This window comes from Triplophysa dalaica, chromosome 9 (genome assembly GCF_015846415.1).
Source record: "Triplophysa dalaica isolate WHDGS20190420 chromosome 9, ASM1584641v1, whole genome shotgun sequence".
NCBI classification, from domain to species: domain Eukaryota; kingdom Metazoa; phylum Chordata; class Actinopteri; order Cypriniformes; family Nemacheilidae; genus Triplophysa; species Triplophysa dalaica.
The window spans coordinates 16,944,046-16,957,767 of NC_079550.1; the positions used below are offsets into that span (position 1 = coordinate 16,944,046).

At 40.5% G+C, this 13,722-nt stretch overlaps 1 protein-coding gene across 1 annotated transcript in view; it reads left to right on the forward strand.

The window, feature by feature from the left end:
- dchs1a (dachsous cadherin-related 1a) overlaps positions 1-13,722 on the forward strand; it is a 91,286-nt gene that overhangs the window by 67,307 nt on the left and 10,257 nt on the right. Inside the window, exons 3-11 of the mRNA XM_056757341.1 lie at positions 175-363; positions 901-1,132; positions 1,480-1,716; positions 2,076-3,116; positions 4,627-4,814; positions 4,920-5,016; positions 5,152-5,309; positions 7,958-8,807; positions 12,928-13,167. Of these exons, the coding sequence (XP_056613319.1) occupies positions 175-363; positions 901-1,132; positions 1,480-1,716; positions 2,076-3,116; positions 4,627-4,814; positions 4,920-5,016; positions 5,152-5,309; positions 7,958-8,807; positions 12,928-13,167 (3,232 nt within the window). The remainder of the gene's footprint in view (positions 1-174; positions 364-900; positions 1,133-1,479; positions 1,717-2,075; positions 3,117-4,626; positions 4,815-4,919; positions 5,017-5,151; positions 5,310-7,957; positions 8,808-12,927; positions 13,168-13,722) is intronic.

Below are 13,722 nucleotides of genomic sequence, written 5' to 3' on the forward strand. Positions count from 1 at the left end.
AAAGTTTATTACAAAACTGTATTATGCTACCCAACAAGACTCATCTGTGCTGGTTGGGTTTCTGTCCTTTAGCAATTGTCATACCTAAGACCAAGTTGCATTCTTCTTTTCTAAAGCTTTGTGGGATGTATGACTAAACTTCAGTCTGAAATAACACGTTCTCTCATCCTCCAGGTTACAGCCACGGATGCGGATGGTGGGTCCTTTGGTTCCATCTCCTACTCTATGGGCTCTGGTCCAGGCACCGTAACCCCATCTCAGTTCACCGTTGGCAAGGACAGTGGACAGATCTGTACTACCACCGTCTTGGATTGTGACCAAGGTCCAGCCAACTATGACTTTACCATCACAGCTGCGGATGGGGTAAATATACAGTGATCTAAAATTGTATAAACATGCAAGTTATAAAATGTCTGTATTCTAATGGTTTAGTAGCAACTTATCATCCTGTTCCCCCACAAACCCAGAATAACATGGAAAAGCACTGAGCAATAATGTAAGGAAATTACAGTGGACACATTAAAGCAGTCGGGGGCAGCTGGGCCTTAAAGAGTAGCAGATTGTAATATTTAATAAGCTGTTTCCTGACATGGCATTTGGTCCATATGGGGCGCCATGTGAGCAAGATGTTTAGCACCAAGAACTGTATTGCATTCTGCCCGGTCGGCAGATTGAGCGTATGAGCTACCTCTTTCCTGAAACTCTTTTTATGCTAACTAACTGGACATGTTTCTCAGTTTCTTAAGACATGTATCCAGTATATTTTTTGGATCAGGTATACTTATATTGACAGATGACACAGGCTCAGATTCATGTTATTCAACATTTTCTATAAAGATCTTCAATGGCTATCAAAATGTACGCTAATGTATTTTGGATTTGGGCCGTGCATTTTTCCAGGGAGGACTGCGTTCAGAGGCCCAAGTGCGGGTGGACCTGATAGACATAAATGACAATCGACCAGCATTTTACCCTTTGAGTTATGCTGTCAGCTTGAGCACCCAGAGCGTGCCGGGAACCTCCGTTCTGAGGGTGACTGCACACGACCCGGATGCTGGAGAGAACGGCAGGGTTACGTACCGTACGGCTGCTGGTGGAAGCTTGCCTTTCTTTACCCTTAATAAAGATACTGGTGAGACCTTTCTGCCCTCCTTTTAAGTCACATTATTAAAAAATCACATTGTTGGAAACTTGCTGTTAATTTACTCAGGGCATACAAGTTGACATCGTTTTTTACAAAAACTTTTTTTTGCTGAATTCACTAAGCGATCCCTAGTGATTCACAAAATGAAAGTCAGTATATTCCATTTTTATTGTTCCTGATGATTTGTTATGGTTTTATAAAGTGAATCATTTGGTCTCAGATTTTTTTTCAACACCTACAGCATTATGGCGACCTTTTCAATTTAAACAGCAATAGGCTGTTGTTTGTTTTAATTCACACTTAGAAATATTTATTTTGGCTGTGCGTTTTCCCAGGCGTGATCTCACTGTCGCGCGCTCTGCATGGGAAGGCAAACTCTGTCATTACCATGGTGATCTCAGCTCAAGATGGTGGTGGTCTAACCGCTCCGACCAATGCCAGGGTCAACATCAGCATCGTGGCGGGACTGGTCGCACCTCCTGTGTTTGAGCAAGCTCAGTACTTCTTTGTGGTCTCTGAGGACGCCCTGCGTGGAACACAAGTTGGCATTGTCCGGGCCAGCACTAAGAACGGTGGGTGAGCCGATCTCAGCGGTTTTTGTGCCCCCCTCCTTTAACCACCGCATCCCCATTCAACCCTTTTAAACACACAAACTAGTCTACAGTGTGTCAGTCACACCGATGTGTGCTGAAAGGCGGCATCTGGCTTTTTTCTCCATGGCGCAGCACTTGTACAAATAGGCACAGAACGTCTATACACACCTCATTTACACTATACATTAATCACAGATTCTGTTTGTCAGATTCTAGTTTCATGAAGAATTTGGGGGTTATTTAAGTGTTCAGACTTCTCATGTCTTGAGAAAGCAGTTAGATTTGTGTTTTTTTCTATTAACGGAAGTGTCTCTGGCCATATACCTCTTTGTTCTCAGGTCTCTTGAAGGATATCTCCTACACAATAAGCTCTGGTGACCCAACCGGCTATTTCACTGTAGATTCTGAGACAGGAGCTTTGAGGACGAGCTTGCCTCTCGATCACGAAGCCCAATCAAGCTTAAATCTGGAGGTTCAGGCCCACTGTGGTAACCCCCCAGCCTTTGGCCAAACTCGGGTACGGATTACAGTGGTGGACATTAACGACAACGCACCCGTCTTCTCGCCCTCTTCATCCGAGTCATTGATCCTACCCGAGGACACTCGGATGGGTTCGGTGGTCTACAAGGTGCAAGCAGAAGATCGTGATTCGGGCCCAAATGGTCTTCTGTGTTTTGACCTGTTCACCAGCGGTGCCCAGAGAACCTTCAGCATCGATCGCAACAGCGGACAAATCCGTCTGATCGGGAGTTTGTCGTACGACACCGTGCCTCGCTATGACCTGCAGGTTATCGCCAAAGACAGCGGAGCTCCTCAACTTAGCTCGACCATCACGCTGGTCTTCCATGTGCAGGCGGAGAACAGCCACGGACCCGTGTTTGATAGCCTCACGTATAGAGTAGAGCTGAAGGAGAGCACGCCACTCAACACTCGTTTCCTTCAGGTGCGAGCCGCAAACAGAGACAACAGCATCACCGCTGGTGTGTCATCTACATCCTCTGCTCCACTAGCTTACCACCTGCATCCAGACGGCGACGCAGCAGGGTTTGGCATCGTGTCTGATAGTGGTTGGCTGTTTGTTAAAAGCTCTCTGGATAGAGAAGCCAAAGAAATGTACCACCTCACAATTTTGGCATCATCAGGGTTCGGGCAACTGAAGAAGACGGGTAGCGCTACTGTGCGTGTGTCAGTAACGGATGAAAACGACAACTCGCCACGGTTTGCACAGGACAGGGCATTTCTGGCGGTGCAGGAGAATCTGCCAGCAGGGACTGGTTTTGGTAGGGTGTCTGCCAGCGATAGGGATGCAGGACTCAACGGTCGACTGAGCTACCGCCTGCTCCATCTGGATCGACACTTCCAGATCAACTCCCACACAGGTGAGCTTTACATTTTGTATGGCCGACAGTCCAGCTGGGACTTAAATGGAAGATAAAGCATTGTGACTTTTGGCTTTGTGACAGACACAGTTTGTATCTGGTATACTCTTCCTTGCACCAATGTGGTAGATTTACATGCTTTTATCCAAGGCGATTTACTTATCACAGAGCTTTTTTTTTGTCTAGTGAGCAAACAATAAGTGTAGTCTACAAAGCCTTGTTTACCTTTAAGACTAGAGGGAAAGATGAACAACATAAAATTATAATTAAATATACATATAAGCAAAGTTAGAACAAAGTTATTATAGTTTTATTTTGAGTTTTCTTGTAGATTTATTTGGATTATAAATTAGCTTTTAGTTTTTATTTGTGGTTGTCATGTTGATTTATGTTTGAATTTTATCTATTTTTTTTTTAGTTTATTATTTATTAAATTTTCAGTTAATCATTGTAGTGCTTCAGCTTAAGCTTGTTTTTGTTTATTAGTTTATTAATAGTTTAGTTTTTCATAAACAATGTAGGTAAATCTTTGGAACGCATCATATAAAATAAAATTTTATAAAAAAAACTACAGAAAAGCCAGAGAAAAAAAGATGAGATTTCAAAAGAAATTTAAAAGACCCCAGTGTGTGAGCTGTTCTAGTATTTAAAGGTAAAGTCTCGGAGCCATCACTGAAAAGGCACGATCACCCCATAATTTACGTTTCGCCCTAGGGATAGTCAAAAGATTCTGGTCAGCAGACCTTAGTGATCAAGCTGGCGAGTATGAATGTAATAAATCCGAAAGCTATGATGGTGCAATTCCGTTGAAAGATTTAAAAACAAACAGCAGAATCTTTAAATCAATCCTATAACGGACTGGCAGCCAATGTAATGAAGACAAAATACGAGTAATATGGTCTCGTTTCCGAGAACCTGTTATCATTCTTGCAGCAGCACTTTATACAATTTGCGATCGGGACAAAGTTGACTGATTAATCCCCACATACAGGGAATTGGAATTGTCCAGACACGAAGACACAAATGCATGCATCACTTTCTCTAATTCAGTTCACATTTCAGCGAACCATCAGCTGTAATACTGAGTATTGTTATGTGCCTCTGTGATCAGGCTTCGAGAACTTATCTCGAAACCTTTCAACTTTTTGTTTGTCGATTTTGGATATATTGTCTCATGTCGTTGACCGTAATCCTAGGTGCATCTTAAAGCGACCAAGTGAAAGCGGAGGCGAACGTGCATAAAATCTAAAATCTTGAGTTGAGTGAATATAGAACGTTTGTTCAGTTATTTCTTCAAGATTGTGAGGGCCACTGGACCAATCTATGCCCAAAATATTTGATCCTACAAATCCAAGGTTTAGATAAAATGCTTGCACTTGGTTTCACGTCATCTGTTCTAGACCGTTCTAGAATGAAGCAGCATACTGTACTTGCCATAACACTTCTAACCTTAGTAAACGTTTTCTCTCTTTCTCTCCCCATTCCTCCATCTGTCTTTCTCATCTGTCAGGGGAGATAAGTACAAGACTCTCTCTTGATCGTGAACTTCATTCCAGCTACCAGCTCATCGTGTTGGCTCAGGATGGTGGAACCCCCCCACGCAGCTCTACATGCACCGCTTTCATCACAGTCCTGGATGAGAATGATAATGCCCCCTCTTTCACCCACGCTCAGACAGGAAGAGAGCTCTTGCTGCAGGTATCAGAGCAAATATCAACCTAAAAAAAAATGGAAAAAAAAGTTAAAAGCGAAGTTACTAATGTGAGCAATTTGAAGCTCTATTAAGCTAAAATCTCTATGCAGGTGTTGGAAGGTCAACCGTCCGGATTTCTGCTGGGCATCGTTCAAGCCAAAGACCCCGATGATGGGGAAAATGGGGCTATTTTCTACTCCATGTCTGGTAAGACCAGTGAATTTCTCAATTAACAAAATTATAAAAAATCAAAACCAGCGTTTTTCTTTGCGCTCTAAAGCGATATATTTTGTCATTAGACATACCTGGTCAGGACATGGTGTTTAATACTCTATACTGTAGGTCCCAGAGCAGAACGTTTTTCTCTGAACCCTCACACCGGCGAGCTGCGGTCTGCCTCGCCACTGAACCACTCTGAGCGACCCGAGTACAGCTTTACTATACTGGCTTCCGACCAAGGTTCACCTCCGCAGAGCTCCACCACAGCACTGAGAATACAGGTCAGTCTCAAAAAAGATTTTGCTCCTTGTCTGAAAAAGCCCAAGAGGACAGAGGACATTCGAATTGGTAGCTGTGACAAAACACATCGACAGATCTTAATTATACAAATGTATTGCGTTGGATGACATATGAATTGCACAACTGAGGCACATTTAAGCAATAAAACCATAATTCCCTCTGGACTTTTATTCTTCTGCAAAATACTTTGCACGCTTTCCCAACAAGTTTCCAAACAATGCAGGTTCTGCTTTGATTAGCTTCGCCTATAAAACTGCAAAAGAAATTGTTGTGAACATAGGGGTCACGTCGGCGCTTGCCTTCATCATAAGTTAAAAATAACACCTTACACCACATGAATCCACTCGTCCCCTTTTCATAAAGTGCAACATGATTTATCTAATACCATTATGTGAACATTTGTACCTGTAAATTATTCTCCAGGGTAACAGTTCGGGTTTCCATCTGGTCTCAGGTTAAGCATCATACAAAGGAAATATGGAATCAGCTAGCTGGCCTAATCAGGCTTCGCATTCTTGCATTGCAAATTTCCATGGCCAACTCCTCTCGCCTAGTCCAATTCTTGTAACCATCCCTAAGCTATGCCGGGAAAGTACTCTCAGCTGGCTAATTTCAGATGCTCTAAGAGACGAATGTCTCAGCTTTCCTTTTTTCCCTTTCTCTGGAGTTTCCTTCCTCTAGCCGTTGTTGTCTGCAACATTTTAAGTGTGATATTACGGCGTAAAACATTTCAAGTAGGAGTGGCTGTCTCCCAGCTGCGGTGCTCTATGTGCCAGCTGTGCTCCCTGCTATTTCGTGTCAAAGTCTAGGACTTGTTATACAGTTCGGTAGCCCTTTGAAGAACCAAAAAGTTCTCGTGAAATACCCCAGTGATCAAATTAATATTTCTCAAATGAGTCAAATGGAGTGGAAACAGACATAACTGGTACATTTCCGTGTACAAATGGATGGAAAACACATTGACGCCATCCGACTATTTAATATGTGCCAAGACGAATTACACTGATCTTAATTGATATCTTATTACCATGAAAAGCTCCGACTTCTGCTTTTAGAAATCAGCGTTCAAAAGTGCCGTGCGAACAGCGGTGACGTTTTTTTGGCGCCTGCCTTGACATGTCATTTACCACTTTATGTGGGATTAATTACTAATTTAACCTATTATGTTTCATTAGACGATTTGGCCTAAAAATCATTCCGTGATTGCCAATACACTAATGATTCTCGTGCGTAAGGATGATTTAACCATGGCTTATCAATGGGTTATTCATGAGCATCTGTGCGTAGGTCACAATTGTATTTTCAAACCCCTTTCTGTAGGATTAAAGCAAATGATAGTGTAAAAGGTACAATAAAACAGTGATATCGTTTTAAGGAATAGTTTACCCGAAAATATGAATTCACTCATATTTTCGTCACCCTCATGACATCACAGATGTGTATGATGTTCTTTCGTTAGCTTTACACATATTTTTATTTAAATATCCTTCAACTATTGAACAATGTACTGTATGTCCCAAAATGAATAAGCGCCACCTCTTATTAAAGTTATCCAAATGATTTTAGTGGATTGATAAATGTTTTCAAACGATTGATGTGACATTATACTATAAATAGTTTTTTTTCTTTTTTTTAACCAAACAAGCATTTCCGAATGTCTTATTCAACTATGGTAACATTCTGATAAAGTACGATCTTATTGGTTCTTACATGTCCTATGACAAAATCATCATATGATTTTCTGATCGGATGATAACAAGAATCGCACAAGAAAAAGTTGTTGATTGTTATGTTATCCACATGCTCAGATATGTTTGTTTTTGTTTCATTTTTTTCTGAATAAAATTAAAATGTCTTGTTTCTTATTAGTTAAGAAGATTTTATTAATACTAAGTTGTTTCATGAAAGTAAGTGGATTATGATGGATGGATATGATTTTAGGAGCATCAACATTTTGGGACCTATTTTATAAAAAATAGCAAAAATAATGTCATATACGTCATCTGGGATGGCAAAAGGGTGAGAGAATTGTCATTTTGGGGTAAACTATTTTACCTTTTTTCCCGCCATCATCTCTGTCTACTGATCTGAATCCCTCTCTTACACTGGAGCTCTCTCTCTCAAACACACACACATCAACACGCACACAGGGGCACGCACACACCAACACACACACAGACTTTCATAACTATCAAAACACATCTCACCTGTGAAAGCCATCCATGTTTCCATATTAGGAGGTGAGATTCTTCAGCTTTGAAGTAGGATTCTGTAAAATTATGATTTTTTGGGTTTGTTTATCTTTGCAAAATGCGAATGTTCTTACAGTTTCCATGTCTAATTATGTTTACTTAAATCCAGCGTCATTTTTTTTGGCAGTCACAGTCCCATCATATGAACTGATTAATACTTGCAGGTTTGTTGTTTGAGCTTGTAAAGGCCCGAAATCGATTTGTATTTAATTCCTAGAGAAAAGAAAACAGAAATGTGGGGAGCAGTATGTTCCTGTTTTCTTAGATTCCATTAGTCTCTGAGTCTCTGTTAAGCTTCATTGAAACTTACATTGAAATTCGTTTGTTTTAGCTTCTTAATATAAAAATCTTAATTATATTTACGTCTTTTCTTGAAGGTTCTCAGCTCCAGTAAAGGATCACAGTCCACTAACTCTCAGTCACTGACCCTGAAATCAGTGGAGGGAGCGAATCCTGGATCTATCATGGGTTCGGTAAGATCGCCCGATTCTCAAACCCACCCTGAAGCAGGCCTGATCACATACACCGTGGTCGGGAGCACCGACCGTGAGAGCACCTTTGTAGTCGACCGCCTGACCGGTGACGTTTACTTGGCTCGTGAGCTTGACTTTGAAAAAGCTCCACGGTACACCCTTCAGGTCGAGGTGGATGATTTCTCCATGCCTCTTCCTAAAAGTCATTTTGTTACATTGATAATTGACGTCCAAGACAGCAACGATCACACTCCACAGTTTCCCGAAGACCCCATCACAATAGTTATCCCTGAAAACACGGAACCTGGGTCTTCTGTCTACACCTTTCACGCCGTAGATAAAGACGGAAGTGGACCTAACAGCGAAATCCGGTATTCCATCCTGAACCAGTTGCCGAACAGTCCAGACCTTCTGTTTTTGGATCCAGCCACAGGGGTGCTGTCTTTGGGGACGATGTTCGACCATGAGAGATCCACATCGTTTCTTTTAGTGGTTCAAGCGACTGATTCAGCTTCCGATGAGAGTCAGCGGCGTCGAGGGACGGTCACAGTTCGCATCTTTGTCACCGATGTGAATGACAACAAGCCTGTTTTTATCTCACCGTCTGTGGTGAGCGTGATGGAGGACCAACCTGTTGGCTTTGTCGTGGTATACGTCATGGCTGTAGATGTGGATCACGGTGAGAACGGACGGGTGTCGTACCGTATCCAGAGTGGCAACATAGGAGAAAAGTTCAGCCTGAATCCTGATACAGGTAAACCTGAATGACACATTGCTCAATTTGTATATTCTTTCTACATCTTTGCCTTACTAAATTCTGCTTTGCATGCAAAATGCAACGTTTTGATTCCGAATTTCTGTTTGCCCTTTTTCTGTGTTGCCAAGTCTCTGTCACACAAATGCCTTTTAGTTCTCCTAATCCTGAAAGCTGCCAGCTCAACATTTAGTCTCACCCGCCCTGAGACTTCCAACGCTTTTCCATCATCTGTGTTTGCTTGCCTATTCGTTTTCACGACATAAAACAGGAATGCGAGACAGGACACACCGCTCAGCTGGTAGCTATTTACTGCATGTTCTGCCACTGACAGATAGCTCAGATTGTGTTTCTCTGTTCCAGTGTGCTTTTGTTGTGGATTGTGATGTGTGTGTCTGCCCTACGTTCGGCACCAAGGGCCAATGGGCTTTATTAAAGCGTGGAACTAGATCAAACCTGTTGTTCAGCTTGGGTTTCAAAACCTCAGCAAACACTTCTGACCTTTTTTGATCTTTTCATATAGATCATTGTAATTATTACTGAGGTTAATGAATAATGGATTTTGCCTGTATGAAAGGGCTGGATTACAAGCAAACGAATTCCAATTAATTACACATTGTAAATCTTATATCATTTATTTTCATTCATTTTAAACACTTGTGCAGTTTAACTAGGCGTGCCTGTTTTTATTAAGATTTAATTTTCATGAACCACATTTCAAAATGCGGTCCATATAGAGTTAAGTAAACACAACATGGAAACAGTTATTTCTCCATTTTAAGTTGGGAAGAGAAGTGAAAACTCATGTTAATTCAGCAACCACTTTGAAAGATTTAGTGAATGATTCATTAAAGTGATTAATTTGCTTTATTCATTTATGTGAAATTTGCTGTGACATTTCTCATCCTTAGGCCATCCTAGATGAAGGTGACAATGTTATTATCAGTTTTATCTGAAACTGATTGGTGGATGATTCATAAAATAAAGTTCTCGGGTACTTTGAGAGTTAAAACAGGACACCAAAGTAATACATGTGACTTGATCATTGACATCTTATGATGTGAAACAACTGGTCCATGCCAGAAACAGAATGTTGTTTACAATATTAATCCCGGTTATCTAAAGCCTTATCCAAACAGTGCTTAAAAAGTGTAAGTTCACCCAAAAATGGAAATTTACTTAGCCTTTTGTTATTTCAAACTTTATTGACTTTCTATTTTTTGCAGAACACAAAAGATATGTTGAAGAACGTTACCAATATTATCAATTGGCATTGATTTTGTGTCCATATGATAGATGTGAATGGGTAGTGCAGTTGTTTGGTAAAATTATTTCTAGACCGTGTCTAACTAAAGTGTGTGAAAAAAGACTGAGGGTTGTCTTAAATCAATCTAAATCACACAGCTTTTGTGGAAAAAGACACTGAACAACTTAACTCAATATGGCCGACCCAGCTTAACCTAGTTTATTTTTCCTGCAAATATTTGCATATTAGAGTAATACAACACTGTCAAATCAATTTTAATGCTCACATTTTATTTTTACAATGCAAATGATCATAAAAACAAGGCTTAGACTACAGTAGCTGAGCAAATTATTAATGTAAATCAGTCAGTTTCGTAAACCTTTAAAGATGTAAACAAAAGAAGAATCAAAGAAGAAAAACATTTCTCCAGCATTTCTTTCTCACAAAGATCTTCCAGTGGATTTTATTGGTCTTTGTAAATGCCCTGTAATAAAATTATTTTGCTATAGCACAGTACAAAGTCTGGCCACTTTTTGAATGTACAGCAGTTGACAGTGTACTGGTTTTCAATGACAGCATAAATCAAAACAAAAAAATGCCTAATATTCTCATAATAAATGCTTAGGGTTTAATTGGTTTAAATAATTAGACATTTTGTTACTCATCCTGATGCAAAATGTGAATCCGGCCTAAGACAGCCAATAACAGTAAATCACATTTTATACACCTATTTTTGTGCACAACATACTTTTTATTTAGGTGCCTGGTTTATGTTTTCTTATGCTCTGAAGATCTCTGGAGATCTTTTTCATGCACAGTAGACGTTTTTCGTTTGCTCCGGCACATTTTTCTGGTACTCAGAGGATATTTTTAATGTGCTTAGGTAGGATGAGGTAGAAGCGTGGCTCAGTCTTTAAACACAATCTGTGCTGGCCTTATAAGTGGACTTGATGGTGTTGACTGGATGGCCGTTGTTACTGTTGGACTCCAGTCCATAGGATCTTCCTTACTTGGTGATGGCACAGATGGTCAACCTCCATGGTTTCCTCATGTGGAAGTTGTGGAGCCAGAAGCTTTAGTGACCCAGGGTATCATTCACAACCCTCACCCTTGTTCATTTTTTTAAGTAAGAACTCCAACTTCTTAGTATACCACAATCTATATCTTATCAACAATTCAACATGATTTTTTAAATATCTGTTTTATAATTATTTTAAGGCAAAAGTGTATATGGTCACTGAAGAACTGATGCATGTAATAGTGTAAGCTAAAACTTCATCAAGTTATAAATGAATGTTTATTAAGCAATTTTCATGATTTTTGTCTTTTGCTATGGTGACTAAAATGATGTTCAACACATTGGTTCAGTGATTGCCACTGTTATCTCGCAGTAAGAGGGTTCCTGAGATGTGCCTGTTCGAGCCAGGGACCCTATCCATGTGTAGTTTGCATGTTGTCCCTGTGTTAGCATTTGTGTTCTTCATGTACACCAGTTTCCCCCACAGTCTCAAAACTTGCAAATAAACCTAAACCAGCCTTAGGTGTGTGTCGGTATGTGTCTCTGTGAATGTGTGTTTGTGTCTGTTTACAATAGACTGGTCATCTATACGGGGTGTACCCTGTGACCCAAGATGCTGGGATAGTCTCCAACCTTCCCTTAACCTTTTATAGGATGAATGTGTTTGGAAAATGCAAGAATGGGTGGATGTTTTGACTGAGATTATTTGATATAAATGTTGCAGTCATGTGACTATCATAGTGCCTGAATTATTAGTGTTTACTTTAGTGCATTGTACCATCGTCTTGATGACAGATGAAATGTCAAAGCTGTTTGTTTCGATTAATCATCAAAAACAATATCGGTCAATCTCTAGCCTCCATCCAATTTTGTGACAAATGTGGAGAAACATTTACAACTCAATCATCACTCTAAACTCTAATAAGCTTAAAGTAATGCTTTTCTTCCTCACGAAAGCAAACTACTCCGTACAAGCCAGCTCACTAATTCTGAAAGTGTCAAATAAATCCCTAATATAGGAATAATCTTCTGTTGTTATAATTAGAAAAGAGCAGAAAAATCTTCCTCCTGCTTTCTCCGTATGTTATCAGAGCATGACGGCCGAGGAGTCAAATTGTCTGAAAATATTTGAGCTGGTAATTCTAACCAGATTAAGCCCTCGGAGGCATGTTAGCTCAGCGTTATGGCGATAGAAGAGAGAGAATAAGTTGAAACAGAACAAAAACACCCTCTAGTGTCTCGGTTCCCATCATGCCCGTACTGCCTTGCTTTGATTCGCTGCGTCTGGTCTTTTAAAAACCATGAAATAGAGATTGGATCAATGGGAGAGCCGCTCGCTTGTGGTGGGCTAACGTCAAGGGCGCTGGCATCCCCAAATTTGAGCGGGGCACGGCAGGCAGGGCTGTTGCGTGTCTAGAGTGCTTGTTTATTCGCTTTCGTTTTGTTTGCAGTGGAAAAACTCATAAACTGCGGTCCAGATAGTTGAACTCGGCACAGTGGCTCAGACAGGCTTCAGGTACGGAGTGTTGTGCTAGGAAAGTAACTCTTCTTGCACGCACTGCATGACTTCCGCTTGTTTTTACACGGCAGAAAGGCGTCAACTGGGTGTGTGAATCATATGCGAGATCACAGCGTGCTGGAAGTCAGTCTTTGTTGTGTGAGCGTGTCAATGAGGCTTTGCTTAAATGAAAGCAGTTTTGTTTTGGCTTCAGTCCTCAACACTTTACATCATGGCTTCAATCATTGTGTAATTGCTTGAATGCAAAACAGCAAGCAAATGCTCACAAGGAATACAAGACATACTGACATTTCTCATGTATTTAAGTATTGTAACTCATTTTTGGTTTCCTTTATAGGGGCTTTGTATGTTCTTAGGCCGATTGACCGTGAAGAGCAAGACCTTTTTAACCTGACCATTGTGGCAGAGGATCATGGTTCACAGCAGCTCTCCAGCACGCAGCTGCTGTCAATCCAGGTGATCGATGTGAACGATGAAGCTCCATACTTTGAGGAAAGTGAATATGAAGCTTTTGTTGCAGAGAATCAGCCTGCAGGAACCACAGTGCTGGTGGTTTCAGCTTCGGATATGGACCAAGGTAAAATATACAGTATTTAACATTTAACGTCACCTGATTCATTAACACATTTACTAAGCGGCAATTTACATAAAACATATTTTTCATGCCATTTGTTTTTTAGGAGGTGCTTTTATCCAGAGTGACTTATTTGAAATTTTACCTATGAAGGATAGTTCACCCAAAACTGAATATTTGTGTCATCATTTACTCATTCCACACTTGTATTCATTTATTTCTACTGCAGAACACAAACGAAGACATTTTGAAGAATGTCGGTCCGCAATGGCTTTGGGTCGCTATTGATTTGCATTGTATGGATACAAAACATGACAATGAGACAAAACGTCCTCCTTTGTGTTCCACGGAAGAAAGTGTCATACAGGTTTTAAACAGGATGACGATGAATAAATTATGGAATGCTTCTTTTGGGGTTAACTGTCACTTTAAGAGGCAATAACAAGCTTAGTATACAAAGCTATGTACAGTATGTTTATTTTAGGTGTGGCACTATACACCGGTTTGGTCCAAAAAAGAGTTAATGCGCAATACACAAAATAATATATTAATCTGATT